Genomic DNA, 19,324 nt, shown 5'->3' with positions numbered 1-19,324 from the left:
GTCCTTTAAGAAACTCTGGGAATAAAATCGAAATGAGCATCATATTAGAATACTAGTGCTAAATATGAAACAGACCTTTTATTACATTATAAGGGTTATAGTCCACACTGGACAAAATTAATGATGAGAACTTATGGTAGGAAAAGACAGTATATGCTATTTGCCTTGTACAGTCACAAACATGAGATATACCTCTGGAGAGTGGAGACAATTCAAGCCGAGGTTTAGAAAAGGGCAAGTAATATTTACAATCACTCATCTTAAGGCACCAAAAAAACACAGTTTTACCAGATTATTCTGTTCTGAAACTGCATGTGTTACTTTTACCTAGCCTAGTGAAAGCATTACATTTTTTTAATTATTTCTATCTATCTATCTATATATATATAGATCATAAGTCATTATTCAGGCCCCTTATATCTGTGGGATGAGAAATTTGAAAATTAGATAAAAGAAAAAACAAAATTACAAAATAGGAAAAAAAAATTGTTGCTAAAAAAAAAAAAATAGTTGCTATAGAATGCCAAGGCAGGTACTAAATTATAATAAAGGGCAGATATACAAATATCAAATGGAGAATATTGCAGATTTACTAGCCATCTGACCTTTGATGGAATTTGGTTAAAATCAATTAAATAGGCTTAGTTATATTATTAGTTAGGATTAGCTAGATTTACCAATTTGATCCATTTGATTACAATTCAAGCCTTCCAGGGATTAAATATCTAGCTACAACAGAACTGTATCCCAAAGCTGGCTATGGGCAACATTAAAAAAAGAGTTCTTCTTAAATTTGGTGAAATTGAGTGATATTAACCACATATTTAATTTGTCATTTCGTAACCAATCCCCTAATCATTATAGATTGACTGGAATCAAACTTTTTGAAACAAATGAGGATAAAGTTACCTATCATACAATCAATTTAAATTAATATAAGGTGAACCTGTTCTTCAAGATTTACTATTATTCTAATTACTTTTATTCTATTTTACAGCTCTGAATAAACCAGTCAAAGAAGAAGAAACACATTGTATACAAGTGTGTATTAATGCTCACAGTTTGTACTTTACTGTTCTGAGACAGGTATTAGAAATATTTTATAGGTGCTGAGTAGGGATAATAAAGATTCCTGTCGTGAATGGCAAAAGTGCTGGAGAACTTTTTCATGCAGCTAAAATTGTCCCTGTGACACTAATATTATATATGGCACATTAGAGGCATATTTATGGTGTTTTCTAAGTGTTGCCAATACATTTGAAGGTTGTGGATGTTGTTGGGAAACATTCTTTGACTTTGCTTCATCAAGGTCACACTTTATATTCACTATGACAAAGTTCAAGCCTAACTTTAAATTTCTTGCCCTTTTTATAAATGTATGATGCACCCTAATGGGGGTCTACAAAATGACCACTGGTGCTACAGTACCAACTGTGAAGATTTTATATAAAAAGTGTTCTTTTATCCCTGTCTTACTGAATTCCATCGGCACATTTAAATATAGCACTGACATATTTCACAGCTCTTTACAGATTATTTTGTATAAATGAAGGACAATGATTAAAAGCGTCAAAACACAATTTCAGTCATAAATATTCTCTTTATACCTAGAATACAGGAAGCCTGCAGAGTGCAGTCCAGTAATTAAGCATTATTCCAATGATAAGTAGATTATTTATTAGTCCCAATTAATATTGCTAATGCAGACTTATCTTTCCAAACTTATCTTAAATGGCATTGAATTCTATGTTAATGATAATTTGGACCGATCCTATGAAAAGTGGGCAATGAATACACATGAACAGGAACTTTATTGGAGTATTTGTTAAGCAGTTTCAGCCTCACTTAAAGGGTCGATGAAGTATAAATTCTATTATTCCTGTTCACATATTTAATATATGTATCAATGAACAGGCTTCTCACCCCTATTGGTGGCATTTGTTTCCCTCTACCTCAGAGTAAAGTTTCCTATGTCAAAGCAGTGTTCTAAACACTATACTATAAAAGCCCCCTTTTATAGTATATATATATATATATATATATATATATATATATATATATATATATATATATATATATATATATATATATATATATATATATATATATATATATATATATATATATATATATATATATATATATATATATATAGCATAGGACTAACGTTTCGGCCCGAAATGTTATTCCTATGCTGTGTTATTTTCAATAAAACCTTTTTCATATTTTTAAGCCCTGAGAGTGCTGATTTTCTTTGGATGGATGGAGAAATTATACTGATCGTGCCTCCAGGCAAGCAAACACTATTTGAGAGTGCTGGCTCTTTGCTTTGTGTCTATCTATCTATCTATCTATCTATCTATCTTTCTTCTATTCTTTTACCAAAAAGCATTTTCAAGAAATTTCCTTGACATTTGCTACTGATTATTTCAGAAAATTTCATCGTACTGTCAACTAAAATTTCATGCAATTTGTTTTCCCATTCCAGAACTGATAAAATATATATTTTTTACTCCTTTTTAGATATATATATGAGAACCCCATTGAAATTTTGAAAATGTGTCGAATAAACTGTATTAAGTTATGGGATATCGGTAATATTCTGATTTTGGTTCCAAGTTGTTATTGACATTTATCGCTTTGCTTCAGCAAAGCTGAATTTTATCTTACAAATCCCAGAGATACAGAGAGACAAAAATCTATTTCATGTGCTTTGATAAAAACATACATGCTAAAAACTCAGTGATTTTGTAAACCTTTTTTTATTGGTAATTGTTTCATGGTCCCTTATCAATATCTGTACTTGATTTATCACACACAGTTTGTGCTTCGGTTATTTTGTACTTATATACACAACATCCATTGGTCCTATCCATATGTAAATATCTCTGGTGTATAATGATCTATTGCCCTAGGCTTCACAATCAGATGTGCATCCTGGCTGAGTATAGGGCCCCGCAACTTTAAAGGATCTCAAAATCCCATTCAGAGTTCAGAGATGGTTTACATTGTAACCAGTGAACCTGTTCAAGGATCACATTTGTCAAGCCCATCTGGCAGCCACTGACATTTAAAATGAGCATGGCTCATTTGTACCAAATTGCAAGCAGTCTCAAAACAGTCCTACTTCATACAAAAATGACTAATATTGTGGCACAAAGTATGTCTCCTGTGCCTTATGTCTAGCCATGTAAACAAGTACAAAGACTAAAAGCATTAACCCACTTGGTGCCAGGCCAGATGCATGTTGCTTTGATAGAACCTTACTGTTAATCATCTTACAACATTAACATATTTACTCTCTTTTACTCATCCATAAATGTAATGTTACTTTTATAAAATCACAATTCTAATATCTGATGTTTTAATCCTAAAATCCCCTTTATGCCAATAGTGTCATAAAGGAAGAATAAGCTGTTCAAGGAATAGGACAGTGAAATAGCATATTGGTAAATAGAAAATAATTTATGAAGTGAAAAGTAACAATAATTATAGGACTAAAGACTAAAGAGGCAACTGAAAGAGAAAGAAGAAATATGTGACGTTTTTCTAGCCCTATCAAATATCCCTTAAAGTCCTCAAACTTGGTGTTATTTACAAACAAGGGAAGCAACTTTTTCTGATCCACAATCCAAATGGACCTGGCTGATTCTACAAATATAATCTGAGGTTTAAATTCCCAAATTTCATTTTGAAAGACATCTTTGCAGTTACCAGTTTTAGAGGCACATTTATTAAAGGTTGAATTTCAAATTCATGTGAGTTTTTTAAAACACTATTTAACTCGAAAATATACACAAAATTCGACTGCACTTCTCCCATTGACTTATACATGAACTCGATAGGTTTTAGTCAAATTAGAGTTCTTATTGCACAAGTGACAGAAGTATCAGTGTATACCCAATATAACCAACAAAAAAACCTTTAACTCTTAGGCCAGGCAAAAGGATTGTGTAGGTGAATCGTTTTCATTGCAACCTTTAGAGAAACATCACAGTGCAAACAGTTGAGAGTCTGTGGTGCCATCTTCAAGCAGACTGAAGTAGAGAAAACGGAAAACATTATGGTTTAAATGATGTAGAAAAATAAATTGAGTTTTTTGGAATCATGGGTGTTCTGGGGAAGATAAAATATCTAGGGCCATTTTGGAATTTTAATTAACTCCTCAAGGGCGATGACCCCAGTTGATCTGTATTGCCATTTTCCAAATTAATTAAAAAAAATGAATATAAGGTGCTAGCTAGTGCTGAATTCACAGATATTTCTCCCTGTCTCTCTGTGATTTGAGTTTCCCTTGTATAACAGCACTTCTGGTATTGAAGAAAGGATTCCCTAGCATGCAATTTTCCTAAACTTTTGAATTACAGTTGCTGTTTGCAGAAGACTTAGGAAAAAAATAATTAAGCTTATGAAGAAGAGTTATTAGCCTGTGTACTGTTATTTCCTATTCATCTTCATCGGTCCTGCTTCATGCCCCCAACTGTCCCTGTCTGTTACCCACTATCCTCCATCATTATACTTGAATTAGCTAGTCCTCCATTGAATACATTAGCTTGGTCCCCAGCCTTTTCAGATCTATTTTTTTTCTGTTTTCTGCTCTTTGTATTTTTTTTTACTTTTTCTAACTTTCTTTAACTTCTGTATCTATTAGATTTCCAATATCTATGGTAGAGATATCATTGAAGTTACTAGGTAGCAGAACTAGAGCATAACCCACTTGGTTGACATGAGAGGTAGGCCACTAATTATAGAATATTAATCTTTAATATGAAAGCCTTACCACCTGTATAATATAATATAACATTAATAGTAATACCTTTGTAATACTGTGCAGTAGCAGATTCAAATATCAGTATATTTATTGAATGATGTTACAAATCTGTCCTATAACTTTCCTGCAATGATGAAATTTATATTCCACATGTAACAGTTAACAAGACTGGCACTGGATTTTAGTGATGGCATTTTTCCTGAACCATGGGCTTGTAAACACAACAGGGAACCATTAGGATTCATGTAACTGGGAACCTTGCCCTTAACTTCTACAAACAAATGGGCTGTTGGCTGCCTCTGCTCATGCCCATCTGTCTAACAGGCATTGTGCCCGATCACAATGCTGCGTATGGCTGTCTTGCTAAAGCAAAGGGGAGGTAGGAACAATAATCTGAAGCTTGCCTTGGGGAAATTGTCTATTGCATCTCTACCCAGTACTAAATACATATTCAGTCCCAGCGGAAGATACTGATAAAATGCATGACAGAAGAATAAAAAAGATGGGGAGATCATTAAAGAGTCATTTTCTGCCTATTAATATCACTCACAGAAGATCAAGTGTTACAATGCAACATTCAAACCTCCCTCTTTCTATTTTCTGTTTAGGGGTATCAAATATGTGGGCTTTTGGCTGCTGTAAACTACCAGTCATGTTACTATTTAAATGAAAAGGATCAAAAGGTAATCAGAGAAGCTTTCAGAATTAAGTAAAAACACTGTTATTTTCTGTTCAGTGTAAATCATTTTATTAAGGTTTATCTCCTTTAACAGGAAGGTAATTGAGCCTCAATGTCTTGTGAGAATAATACTGTAAATAATTTGTACTAATGTGCCTTTAAAATACACTTCATTATGATAAGGCTTATAAATAATATAGCTGGCAGTGCCAGATGACCAATTTTCAACATATGAAAGGAAGAGACTTCAGTGACTCTGCAGCAATAGCAATGGAACCTTAAGACAAGTAGACAATGTTACAATGACAAACCAGCTCAGCTTGCTATTGGCTGAAGAGAAAAAAAAGTTGACTCTAATTGCTTCCTTTGCAGCAGAAGCAAGTAAAGAACATTCATTGCGGATGAAATTACATATGCTGGGGCACCAAAGGTTTGTCAACAAATGGTCAGTTAATGCACGTTTGGACCAAAATTAACATTTAATCTTCTGTACAGTGGGAATAGAAATAAACAGGTCAGCCCAAACCAAGATTGCAAGAATTTTAAAGGAACAGTTCAGTGTGAAAATAAAAACTGTGTAAATAGATAGGCTGTGCAAAATAAAAAATGTTTCTAATATAGTTAGTTAGCCAAAAATGTAATATATAAAGGCTGGAGTGAACAGATGTCTAATAAAACAGCCAGAATCCAACTTCCTGCTTTTCAACTCTATAACTCTGAGTTAGTCAGCGACTTGAAGGGGGGCCACATGGTACATTTCTGTTCAGTGAGTTTGTAATTGATTCTCAGCATTCAGCTCAGATTCAAAAGCAACAGATATGAATCATGTGGCCCCCCCTCAAGTCTCTGATTGGTTACTGCCTGGTAGCCAGGGTAACCAGTCAGTGTAAACCAAGAGAGCTGAAAAGCAGGAAGTAGTGACATGTTACACATCAAATCACTCCAGCCTTTATACATTACATATTTGGCTAACTAACTATATTAGAAACACTTTTTATTTTGCACAGCCTATCTATTTACCCAGTTTTTATTTTTACACTGAACAATTCCTTTAAAGTGAAATCTGGGGACACCCATAAAAAATTGGAAAGGCTATCACCATTAACCACACCCACTCACTGTCATGGCCGCAAAAATCCATTTAACGAAAAACAGAAAATAAAAATACTAATATGCTTTATTTTTAGGCTGCTGTCAATGCTGCTTTTAGTGCAAAAGCAGCTCCCCTACAGTAGAATAATGAGGCAGTTGAGCCAAAAAACATGAACATTACTGATCCTATAGCTGTAGACGGGAACTCAATAAGGGGACACTTTTCTCTAGGGACCAAGGTACTGAAACAGGGACTGATGCGGGGGGTGTTAGTTACCTACCTCTTCTGCCTGCCTATCTCTAATTCTCAATAGCCACCTTTTGGAATTTAAAGGTGAGCAAGTATTTTTTAAAAAAAAGAGCATACTGTATATCAGAAAGTACTTTAACTAGCACTAGTATTAAATAGGTAGCATAATAAAAATAAATCTCATAGGTTGCTATGGGTTGTTGCACTAATCGATGTATTTAACCCCTGGTTTACTAGAGAGTAAAGTAAAGAAGTTCTGGTGCATTATGAAACATAACCCTGTGCAAAGCTGAAGAATGACAATTGGTTTGTGAAAATGAAAGAGAAACTACAATTTCGCCTTTAGCTTCAATGATGGAGACACTTCATTGCACTCATAGGCAGGCTGTTAATGCAACCATAACACAGTGTATTTATTATTTTTTCTGAAACAAATACATTTTGTTCTGGTTGTTTAGGTGTGTGTATATTTGTCTGGAAATGCTATACAAAAATGAATAATCTAGCACCGACCGAGTGATCTGACATTGGCACAGTCCATGTGTGTAATGTAAAAACCACTCAAACAACAAACAAGCTGTCTCAGCACATAGCAAATCGCTGCAATTTTCAGGCTGAATTTAAAGGGTTTTTTTCTTCATTACTCTGGCTAATACAAAGATTGCTGGCATCAAATAAAAGTGGCTTGTGCTCTGCGGTGGGGATGACTTGGGATGTGACACAAATGCATATTACTGAAGCCGCTAATAGGATTCAAAGTTATAAGCACAAAACAAAATTAATTTCTCTCATTCAGATGAATGGCATGACGAGGATATTTACAGTCTCAAATGGGATAAAAGCTAAACTGAAGCAAGCATGAGCATCTCGCATCCAGCTAGTGCCTAGACTTTTAATCAGCCTGGTGGTTGGTGGATCAGTAAGAGCTGGCTCATCCAAGAACATACTGTAGCAAGGCTCTGCAGGGAAGCATCTTACATAGGAAAAATGTAGGAAAACACATTAACATTCAACTGATTTCTAATGCCTCTTTAATGTGCCAGAATTATCTGTAGAAATTAGCAAAATGACAATGGCAAGGGACTGCTGCTGTAGAATATCAGGTATAATGGGGAGAGATTGCACCTATCATAGCAGTGGGAATAAAGGGACTTTGTTTGTGGGATAACAGGTATAGCAAGTAGAGATAGTGCTTATAGTAGCAGTGGGAATAAAAGCCTCTGGGAAGGGACTATAGCTGTGGAATAGCAGGTATAGTAGGGCAAGATTGTACCAATAGAAGCAGTGGGATAATAGTCTCTGGGACTATAAGGCTAATACCAGTGTCTGGGGTGAACAACAGTAGTTGAAACTCAACTTCCATGTATTCCATATATTCTGTATATTTCAGGGTAGTTTTTCATATTCAGGGATTAAATACTCCGGTGTTACAAAATTAGACTGTATTTAATCTCAAATTTTGTTGCATAAATATATCTCACTTCATTGATCCAGTTATAGATTTTTTCTACTGCAAAATAAAAATACATACTCAAAATGGAGAGTGATGTCTGTGGCCAGGATAGACTGCTTCAGCAGCTGCATGAGGTCACTGTACTCCTGTGATGACAAGTTCGCAAAAATGTTGTGCCCCTGTAACACAAAAACTACAAGGAATAAATAACAATATTTATGTTAATGCAGGACACAGGGTTATATATCAGAAGAAGCAACACATCTAGGAGTTGGGATAACATTTAGCAGAATCCTAGGATTTTTATAGATCCAACTAAATCCCACCACTTCTCCCTATGGCAGAAAATAGGATTTGCTAATCTGAGCTGATGATTTAGGCTGCTCCTACATTCATAATGCAGTCACATCCATGTGATGGGCAAATGGAGTAAGGATTTTTTATCCTTCAACTTCAGTAAGGTCAGAAATCATGGACATATTATTACAGGGCTAAAGAGTGAACCATTTTATTTTCTAAGCTTTAGTGAATGCACATCATATAAACCTAATAGTACAAACATTTGCTATGCATTTGAAAAGGACTGGACATTATACTATTCTGGTTTCCCAAAACATTCTTTCATAATAGTCTGGTCCTTTCCATACATTTACTGAATTGCACAGGCTTATATTCTATAAATGAGAATGAAATCCTTCCCTTTCTGGCAATCTTAATGTAGTCAGACATCCCTGAAGCAATGGAATAAGACAGAAAATGTTCCCCAAAAATGTTCTCCTAAAATTTCAATATTTCTTATTCTGCCTCTTTACTTAACAAATAGTTTCAGAATTTTCATATGCAGAAAACTTTTTCCACTGGGTGAATATATTTTTTTTTACTTTTAGTCCGAGATTTGAAGCTCCTTATTTACCTCCAAAAATTCATCTTCTGAGGTCTGGTGTAATTCTATTAGAGTAGAGTAAAAAAAACTCGAGGTGGGTAACCAAAATATTAAGTTGGGGGGATGCCAAGTTTCCACCATATGGATACATAAATATATCAGAGATTTTTGATACAGCCCAATTGCATAATGAGAAAAACATTTTATAAATAACTTCAAAATGTTGTCACATGTATACAGATGTGTTTATTGAAATTGTATGTTGTTGGCCTGTGTTTATTTATGTTTGTATCTGCACTGGCAACAATTTAAGAAAAAAGATGAGGAAGAACATATGTCCAATGCTGTACATGTACTTGACATGTGGTTTCACAGACCACAACACATATATTGATACAGATGTTCAAAAGTGGCTCCAAACGCATGTTAATTAATGACCATATATTGCTATTAGATGCAAAGAAATACAGCACCACAAACAATGAACTAATCAGATGCAGCAAATGTTTGTGACAGAAATATAAAAAAAAATGTATTGTTACTTAACGTTGTGTTACATAATTGTCTTATTACCTTTTATTAATATATACAGTATATAGCTGACATTTAATGCAGCATTTAATCAGTCCTTGTCCTAAAGTATCCTACAAGACTTGTAATAAAAGACAGATATTTGCCTTGAGGTCTAGCAATCCACAACTAGCAGTCATACTCTTGCTCTCATAAAGAAAACAAGTTAATGCTATATGTTTATTGGTTGCTATGGGCTAGTAAACATAGAGAAACCATTCCACTTGTGTTACATTACCTCCTTACCACATGCATCCACAATATTGTGAATTTCCTCAGGCAACAATTAGACGACCAGTAGGGTTCTGGGGTATGAAGAAAACCACACAGGGGGGACATACAAAATCATCTGTACAAGTAAAGCATAGGAAAGTCTTCTTTAGCACAACACCTTTCTTTCTGTGGGTGCACCAATTTTCTGAAAGTTCCTGGTCCACTGTGACTGTATAATACGAAGTATATCCAAAATAAAAGAGAGCTCTGTGTTATGCAAGAAGGCAATGCCCTAAGCTATACAGCTTTCATGATTTTATTTATTGTTCTGGTTCTTTTTATAAAATAAAAACTCCACAAAGTTAGTGCCCTGGTTGACAATGAACTCAGTACCAAGTGCTGGCAGCAATACCAACTACTGCATGCACATGAATTAATAAACATGGAAACATACAACTGCCATGGGTAGAGTCTATTTCTTGTTGCACAAAAGCAGGTACTATCAGCAACAAAAAGGATGAAAACTTCAAATTTCATTGTCCAAGACCAATCATCAAATACCCAGCGGTACGTTAGGTAGCACGGATGCACTGCTGAAAAATGGGTTCAAAAAACAAATTGTCACACAGGAAATATTTAATCACAACCCTGTGGTTTAAAAATGAATTCTGTATATTGAAATACATTTGACCTTATAGTCCTAAGAACGAGCCTGCAGTGATTTAGGCAGAGCTGTCTCTGCTTTGCTTAAGAAAGGGATAATGCAGGGAATAAGCACCTGATAAGCCCCCTCCACAGCAGATTTAAAAACCAATTTGTAAAACACGCCATGCGTTTTTCTGTGTTAATGGAAAGCATTTCATTGTCGACAGAAGAGTCATCAGTGTACACAGCACTGGTTCTTCTAACACATGGAGTCCTCTGCCATCTACTGGTACAAAGCACGAAATGAAATGTCCCTTCCAAGAAATGTATGTTTTCATGGAGAATATTGACACAGGAGCAGGGACGTATCCATCAGTAACACAGATGGATCTGTTAGAATTAATTTACAACATTTCCTCTTTGAGAGGATATCCTGAAAGGGTGCCCTGCTGGGGAAGGGGCCACCTCCTGCTCATGCTGCTGGAAATGTTAATGAGGAAATACAAAGTGCTAAAATTTCTCATCTAATAAAGCACATACATTTCATATACAAACAGCCTGATTAGAGGCTTTCTGTTCAGATTCATCAAGGAGTATTTATTTCAGTACTGTGTAATAACATGATGGATATAGGACAGCCAGACAACAATATGTTTCTCAAATCCACAGGTTTTTAGGTTTCGCTAACTGCTGTCCAGGTGCAGCACTGCTTTATGTGACTCACCTCCTCTCAACTGGGACCTCACAGATCAATACATTTGAGCTATAACTATCACACACAGTTTATGATGAAATCTTGGCCACCATGGGTTCTTGAACAGGCATAATGGATTTATTGAAGAACCAAAATATTCAAAAAGAAAACTAAGCTTAACTTGGTAGACTACTTCTAGTGGATCACATGCTGTGTACAACAATCCATTCAGTTTATCAAGTTTCTCTCACAAAGTGTATCCCCAATGTATAGATTGGAGCACTCTTCACTACACTCGATATATAGACCATATTACTCTTCATGTACCTTGGTGTTGGGTCTTTAGGGCGCACCAACTTCTGTTTTAGGGTGTTGCTAAGTTTTGAAATACACAGGAATGAGATATTTCTTGAAAACTCTCCTATGTGTTTCTGATGTTCTAGCCACATATGGGATGTGTTGCTTTGCCTGCTATGCTCCTCCCTTCTATTTCTTGGTTTGGTCTTTTTGCTTGACTTTAATTTCATTTTGATAAAGGTCCAGTCTGTGTATCCACAAGTTATCAGAGCTCCTTTCAGATGTTTGTATTCCTTCTCTTTCGCTTCTGCACTGATTGACAATTTCAGCCCAATGTTGTCGAGTTCTTATAACCCCCAGTTGATTCACACTTCCAGTCATGAACATTGAAAGATTAACACCTGCCCCAATGAAAATCATGGTATCATTGTGACTGGATCACACTTACACACATCTATGAGTTCAGCCAACACCTTACTGAAGTTCAATGGAACCATTGTGATTGGAAGTCTGTGACTTTACTAAAGGGTTTAAAGGAATTGTTCAGGGTAAAAATAAAAACTGGGTAAATAGTATGTGCAAAATAAAAATTGTTTCTAATATAGTTAGTTATCCAAAAATGTAATGTATAAAGGCTGGAGTGACTGGATGTCTAAAATAATAGCCAGAACTCAGTATAAATCTGCCCACCCATTTCCAGTATTATATTGGCTTTGTACAGAGCCTACAGCATGCTACTGGTTGATTCTGAACAAAGCCATTACAGGGATAATAGTTGTGTCAGCATGGCATAACAATGGAAAACAGACAATGCAGTTGCTGGGTGTTTCAAAATTTTCTGTTGCCCAATTAGAAATCTGGAATGACAGAAGGCATTATACGGTTATGAAACACTTCCCTTTTTAAAGTCAGTCTGCAGCCAATGGGAACCTGTGTGCCATGTGGGAGAACAGGCAGTGCAGTGTCCTGCTTTCTTTTCACCAATATACATTCTAAGAGATGGGGGTTATAATCATAAACCCCAAGTTGCTTCTGTAACACACTAAAGGTGGCCATACATGAAGAGATCCACTCGTTTGGCGACATCGCCAAACGAGCGGATCTCTCCATGTATGGCCACCTTTAGTGTGGCAATATCGGGTGGGCAATATCGGGCTGATCCGATCGTGGGCCCTAGGGCCCAACAATCGGATCCTAGTGAACGCGAACGGGCGGTCGGATCGCGGGACCGCATCAACGAACAGATGCGGCCGCGATCCGACGCGATTTTTAGTCCCATCCGATCGAGATCTGGCCAACTTTCGGGCAGATCTCGATCGGGGAAGCCCGTCGGGGGCCCCCATACAGGGTCCAATAAGCTGCCGACTCGGTCTGTCGGCATCTTTTATCGGCCCGTGTATGGCCACCTTAAATCGAATATATATATATATATATATATATATATATATATATATATATATATATATATATATATATAATATATATATATATATATATATATATATATAGTAGTCCAAAGTGGAACGCACACCATGAGCGAGATCCAAATCTGGGTGCCAGTCCGTAGTTAATACAAAGTATAAATCCAGAGATGACGGCACTCCGAGTTAAGCAACCAAATCAAAGCAGCAGAGAGTAAACTATAACAGGTTTATTGAATAAACCTGTTATAGTTTACTCTCTGCTGCTTTGATTTGGTTGCTTAACTCGGAGTGCCGTCATCTCTGGATTTATACTTATATATATATATATATATATATATATATATATATATATATATATATATATATATATATATATATATATATATATATATATATATATATATATATATATATATATACATAGAAATTGCACGTGGTACCGGCACTCTCAGGGTTTGCATGAAAAACTCAAACGTTCGATATATTGAAATAAGAGAAAAAGGTTTATTAAATTATTATTTTTCAACCAGAGCACCCAGGTATTTTTGTGTATTTTAAGGTTCTTAATTTTAGCTATAAAATACAACATTAATTTATCAGGAGTATTATTTTTCTTTTAAATCTTGCAAGCCTTTTATAATGTTTTATACTTTGTCAACTGGTGGTCAATGCTGAGATTTATATGGTAAAGGGGATGTAACCTTCCATAACAGTGGGGCTCCTATTAAATATTGCTGGACTACAAGTCCCAGCATGCTCTCTACCAGCAATTGTTAAAGGGGATCTTAACAGTGTTACGCAGCTATATATTACCCAGATGTTGCCAGAGTACAGTAAAGAAATAGCAGTATAGCAGAACTGGCCTAAGTATTGGCACTCAAGGCAATATTGGCACTCAAGGCAACGCATGCAGCTGGGGGGGAGCTCTATACCATATGCGTGTTCAAGTAGCCAATCAACAGTGATATATTGTGAACTCACCTCCAGTTTATTACACAATGTAACCACTAGCTTTACTCACAAGCACAAGTGACAGTGTTGTTAAAGACATGGTAATACCACAATTTCCCTAGAAGGAACAGTTTCTTCACATCCAGCTTGATGGTCTCTGACTCTTGCACTGACACATCATTAGGAATGTGTCCCCATGTTATGGGAATACACACCACCGAGCCATAACACATCACTCCTTTGATTGTTGCTTTGTCACATACTAATGTATTGTCATATTAGCATCTTATTTGTGTGATGGATTTCTCCCACTGCTGCCTATGTGAATCCCCGGCTTTTTTCAGCCTATGGTGGCATCACTGTGGCTTTAAATCTATTGGAACATTTGCACTAAATAAGCCATTTGATTCTTCAAAAGCACTTGTACATAAACTCGCATGTTTATGAGGATGATTCTGGCACAGCATATGGAATCAGATAATTGCTCAGAAGATTAAACAGGAAACTGATGTTTATTCAATGGTAACATTTCTCAAGAGAAATTAAATGGTTAGTATATTTACTGTGTGTGTATATAACTATATATAAATTGTACATATAAATATATAGTTGCATAACAATTGTCCATACGATAAGGCTCAAGTTGTTCCAAATGTCCTGGACCAAAGACATGGAAAAGTACAACTTTTAAACATTATATATCTTGTCAGAGTCAGACAGGGGGTCCCCACCAGGAGCTTCCACCACAAGGGCACACCAGGACCCTTACCCTTTAGTGTTGCTCCCAATGAGTATCTCTGCAAATTAAAACTTGAACCGCAAACATTCACCCTCACACTGGGATGTACCAGGCAGGGGTTTACTCCCGGCAGCCCAGTCTGCCCGTGTCTTATTATAATAGTTTGTGGGGCTGGGAGCCTTAGAAAGGTAAGGACAAAGGGGCTTAATTACAATTGTATGTCAAAGTGAAAGGTAAAATAAGGTGCTAAATTTCAGTATTCAATTCATCATTCATGTGGGGCCATTTGGGCCCCCAAAATCCCCAACACCCAGGAATGCGAAAATTGGTGTGGGGCAGGGGAAGGGGTGTCTGGCTACAGTGGGTGTCACGGGACCTTACCAGACTGGGGCCCAGTGTATACTCTCCAATAGTTGTGCCACTGGGTGTATAACCTATATATGTCCTCTATATGAGCTGTTACCTCTGCACATGCAGTGGAATTGACATCACACGCATGTGCAGAGCTCTCCTGAAGCTGAAGATTCCATGCTGCACATCGCTCCACCTCACGTCACTGACACGTGCACATCTTATTTTGCCACAAATTTGCCGAAATCATGTAAAATCGTCAGAAATCAGGGAAAAGCTTAAGAGAGTCGGGAACCAGGGGGACAGACCCCAAAATCTAGTAACTCCTCAAAAAAATGGGGGGGGGGCACCTCTGTCAGTTGCATAATGGTATTGGTATACCACATGCTGAACAAAATAAGGTGCATAGCTTAAAGTACAGTGCTCCCTGTTCATGCTGTGCAATATGTCGAATTGGGCACACACATTGTAAATGCCAAATGCCCCGAAATGCCCACATGTCATTTTGAAGTGCTCAACGGCATAACTATTGCCCCAAAATTGACACAAGAGCTGCAAGTTGTAGATCATGCAAATTTTTCAGCCAACTTAATTACCCTGGAATTCTGGGAAAGAATGCTGCATTGTGGATAAAAGAGAAAGGAGAGAACAGAACAAGTAGAAACCCCTTCTCAACATTGGGTGTGGGGCATGTAGAACAATAAAGAGGCACAAACAAAAGCACAACGGAGAAGTAAATTGATAGGTAGAACTAAGACCCCGGTGCAGCCGTGCAACAGGTTCATCTAATAGTATTCACACATCTATAATTCATTTCTATACCTAAATGTGTTTAAGGGTAAGTTGTAAGGTCACTACGAGCTGTTAAACTGATGTGATTTAACAGTCAGATAAACCACAAAGTGAATACATTCAGTAAGTACATATTTCTGAGCACTATATCATCCATCATAACATATTACGCTGGCAAGGTAACCATTTTGTGAGCTACGGCTTCTTTGTAAATTCTTGCATCAATCTACACTGCCATCTAGTGTTCATCTATGAAATGCTTTCTTTTATTAAGCAGGAAAGGAATGACAGACCTTCTCTCATAAGAAAACAATGGCTGGGTCCCAAAAATGTAATAAAATGAATACTGTATGTGTGAGGCCACAATGCTAATAAATTCTTAGGTATATAGGTCATGTTTTGCAGTGGTTGTCATGACTGGGGAAGCATCAACCCTGGTCAATGCTAAACCCAATAACCGTACCACATATTAGCTTCCAATCACCTTGCTATCCAATAATCCACATAACTTCAAACTGAGATACAAAGGTTGCAGTATAATTTGCAACCATTGTATATACTGTAAGGGATCTCTACCAAGCTTGCCCTTGTAACATCCTTGCAGGCATCCTACCTTTCCATAAAACATTATTATACCCTACCCACCTTCCCGAAACTGCCACCCCCAAGGACAAGACCACCCCATTGAAACTATGTAACCCCAAACTAGGTCACTCCTGGGAAATCCAGGGGAGTTGACAGGTATACAGTGAGTATGGCAGCTGTTTGTTCCAACTCCCTAGCTCATATTGTGTTACAAGAAAGCTTGTTTCATGGGACTTAAGCTCTCTTTTAACTTACTCACTGTAACCTCCACACTTAATAGGCTTAATAAATCTCAAAAAATTCAAGTTTCTTTTCTACAAATCTATTTTTCTTTAAAAACCAGAAAAATTGGACTTTAAAAAACAACCCTCTATGTGTGTGAAGGCAACTGGGAAAATGTTTAACCCCTTTTCAACCAGAGCCTTGATCATGGTATACTGTAGATTGAAGAGCAGCCTGGAAATGGTATGAGCTGGGTCCTGGTCCTGGAGGAATGAGGAGATTTTTTGGTTCATCTGGGTAACCCATCATGATTCATTAAGATTTTAAAGGAGCAGTAAATGAGGAAAATATAGAAACAACAGAACCCAGAGCTTTGTGCATGTCTGGCCCCAGCATGTTTATAGAATACCCGATTCTCCCACATGTTTATGGGTCTTAGACAAGGAAACTATGGCTCCATTTGAAGGGGAAGAATGACAGAAGACGTAACCATGGTGTGATATTGTCAAACTACAACTCCCAGCCCTTATCAGTCCCAAAAGCCTACTCTGAAGAAATACTAGATTTCTTGAAACCAGAGAGTTCTCTACATAGGGAGAAATGCATTTTTGTCCGGCGCTGCCCTTGGCATGGGACCACTAAACTTCCCTTCACTAGTGACATATGCGCAGTACTATATTTGCATGCACTGGTCATGGAAAAGAGCTGTATATGTGTTCCATTGAGCCAGAGCATGGGGTCTTGTTGGCACTTAGCTGCTATGGCTGTGACAAAGCTGCACAAACCACACCTCAAAGATGCAGTAAATCTGTATTTGTAATGGGAAGCAATTACATTTATTACTGTGGATAGCATAAAATGACAGAACAATGATATTGTACCAGATTTATTCCAATTTATGCCTATTTGTACATATGAACCTTTTTCTTTACATTCTTTTTCCCAATGCTACCTGCTGCAGTTATGGTCTTCTAGCAGTTAAGTGCCCCTAAAATGCTGTAAAGAGCGACACCTAGTGTCAGACGTGGGCTGGTGCTTTTATAGCTCCTCTATCCTGTCTGGAGATGACGTTATGAGAAGGTCATTCATGGTTCACGCATCTATTTGCCTCAGCATAAAAACAGGCATATTATCTCTGATGCAGCATTTCTTGACCGGTACCCAGAGAATTATAGCATTCTGAGTGGATGCAAGAAAAATCATTCTGCACATCTCTCTGTTTGAATTATATTTTAGCTTTGAGACATTGTCAGATGTATTAAATGATTTCCAGCAATCCTTGTTATTCCTTATGTGGTACAATCTTGCCACCTAGTGGAGATTTCAATTGTTCAACATATAGAAAATTGTTAGCCAGGCAATGCAGAAAATACTTTACGTTCAATTATGCACGTTGTATTTTTCTTTCTTTACAATATTTCTTCGAGCTCTATCCATGTTATACTTACATTACAGGGGATATAAGCCTTCCATAAAAGCGACTATTAGACACAGCAAGCTCATTAACAGAGGCAACAGAATTCTGTAGAGAGAACGATCACTAGGGTGGCATAATGCCTCTTGGACATGGAAAAACTAGAATTTTGGCTCTTGTACTGGTGACTTCACCCACACCACCCCTGAAGTTTAGCTTGGGGGGGTGGGGATATTGATTCAGGGACCTAGGGCAGCTACTTATGCCTACCAAGAACAAGGAAATGTGGCAGAGAAAAGGGGGAAAGTACCCCTCTCATTTAGTTTGTGCATAAACACTGCCCTGCTCATGTACCGATCATGGAAAAAAGGGGGCAGCTGTGTGTACAGGGCAGCACCCACTATTAATACAACTGTGGATAGACCCCAGCAAGGTCCAGATCTCAAAGGTTTTAAACTTTTTTTTGGCATTGACTCGAGAGGTGAATAAATAAAGTATCTAACAGATTTTAATATGTACTAGGTTTTAGTCTGGGTCTAGGTATCCAAGACCCATCCACAAAGACTTCCCAGTAACAGGTTTTGAGGCTGTAGTCACCAACTTAACGTCTCCTGTGATGTCTACTCTATTTTGATTATCTGGTTTTGTTCATGTTGTCCATTTTACTTAGTCTAGGTTAGTGGCCAGCTTGTCCAGCACATGATGTAGTCAGCAGAAATTGACACATTTCATGAGAATGTCTAGGAAAAGGCTCCTACTTCCAGTAGTCTGTTTTGGAGTTTTTTTATTTAATTGATCTGTCATCCATAACTGTGAACCAGCTCTTTGTGTAGGTAGTCAATAATGTTTATAGTCTTGTACTGGACATATGTGATTAGCAGTTATCACCATCGTTAAAGATATACCAACCCACCCGTCTCTGATGTCACCAACTGGAAGTGGAGAGGTGGTATGCAGGATAGGCTGGGGTCAGTGATAATGTGGGATGAGAGGACCATGAGCAGAGTCAGGCCCCCCACCTCTCTGCAACCTGCTAAAAATGTGTTTTACCTGTACGAACCCTGGGTCTTGTGGGGTTTAGGCCATCTCAATCAACACTACTGATCTTATTTCAGGCATCCACACTAGCAGGTGATTAGATAACATGAGTAAATACATGGTAAATTCAAATATCTGTCAATCTTTCCATCTCTCTATCTGGCCAGTAAGAAAGTGCAAATGGGTGAAACTCCAAACAGAGTCACTTTATAAGAGGCAAGAGTGAGCTACATTGTTAGGAAATCAGATGTGCACCTGTAT

The 19,324-nt window shown here is 37.1% G+C and overlaps 1 protein-coding gene across 1 annotated transcript in view; it reads right to left on the bottom strand.

Moving 5' to 3' along the window:
* pde11a.S (phosphodiesterase 11A S homeolog) overlaps nt 1-19,324 on the bottom strand; it is a 207,851-nt gene that overhangs the window by 30,751 nt on the left and 157,776 nt on the right. The window contains exon 15 of the mRNA XM_018238876.2: nt 8,324-8,424. Coding sequence (XP_018094365.1) covers nt 8,324-8,424 — 101 coding nt within the window. The remainder of the gene's footprint in view (nt 1-8,323; nt 8,425-19,324) is intronic.

This window comes from Xenopus laevis, chromosome 9_10S (assembly GCF_017654675.1).
Source record: "Xenopus laevis strain J_2021 chromosome 9_10S, Xenopus_laevis_v10.1, whole genome shotgun sequence".
In the NCBI taxonomy this organism is placed as follows: Eukaryota; Metazoa; Chordata; class Amphibia; order Anura; family Pipidae; genus Xenopus; species Xenopus laevis.
Note: the sequence above shows the minus strand (reverse complement) of the source record. Positions and strands in the feature narration are given on the sequence as shown.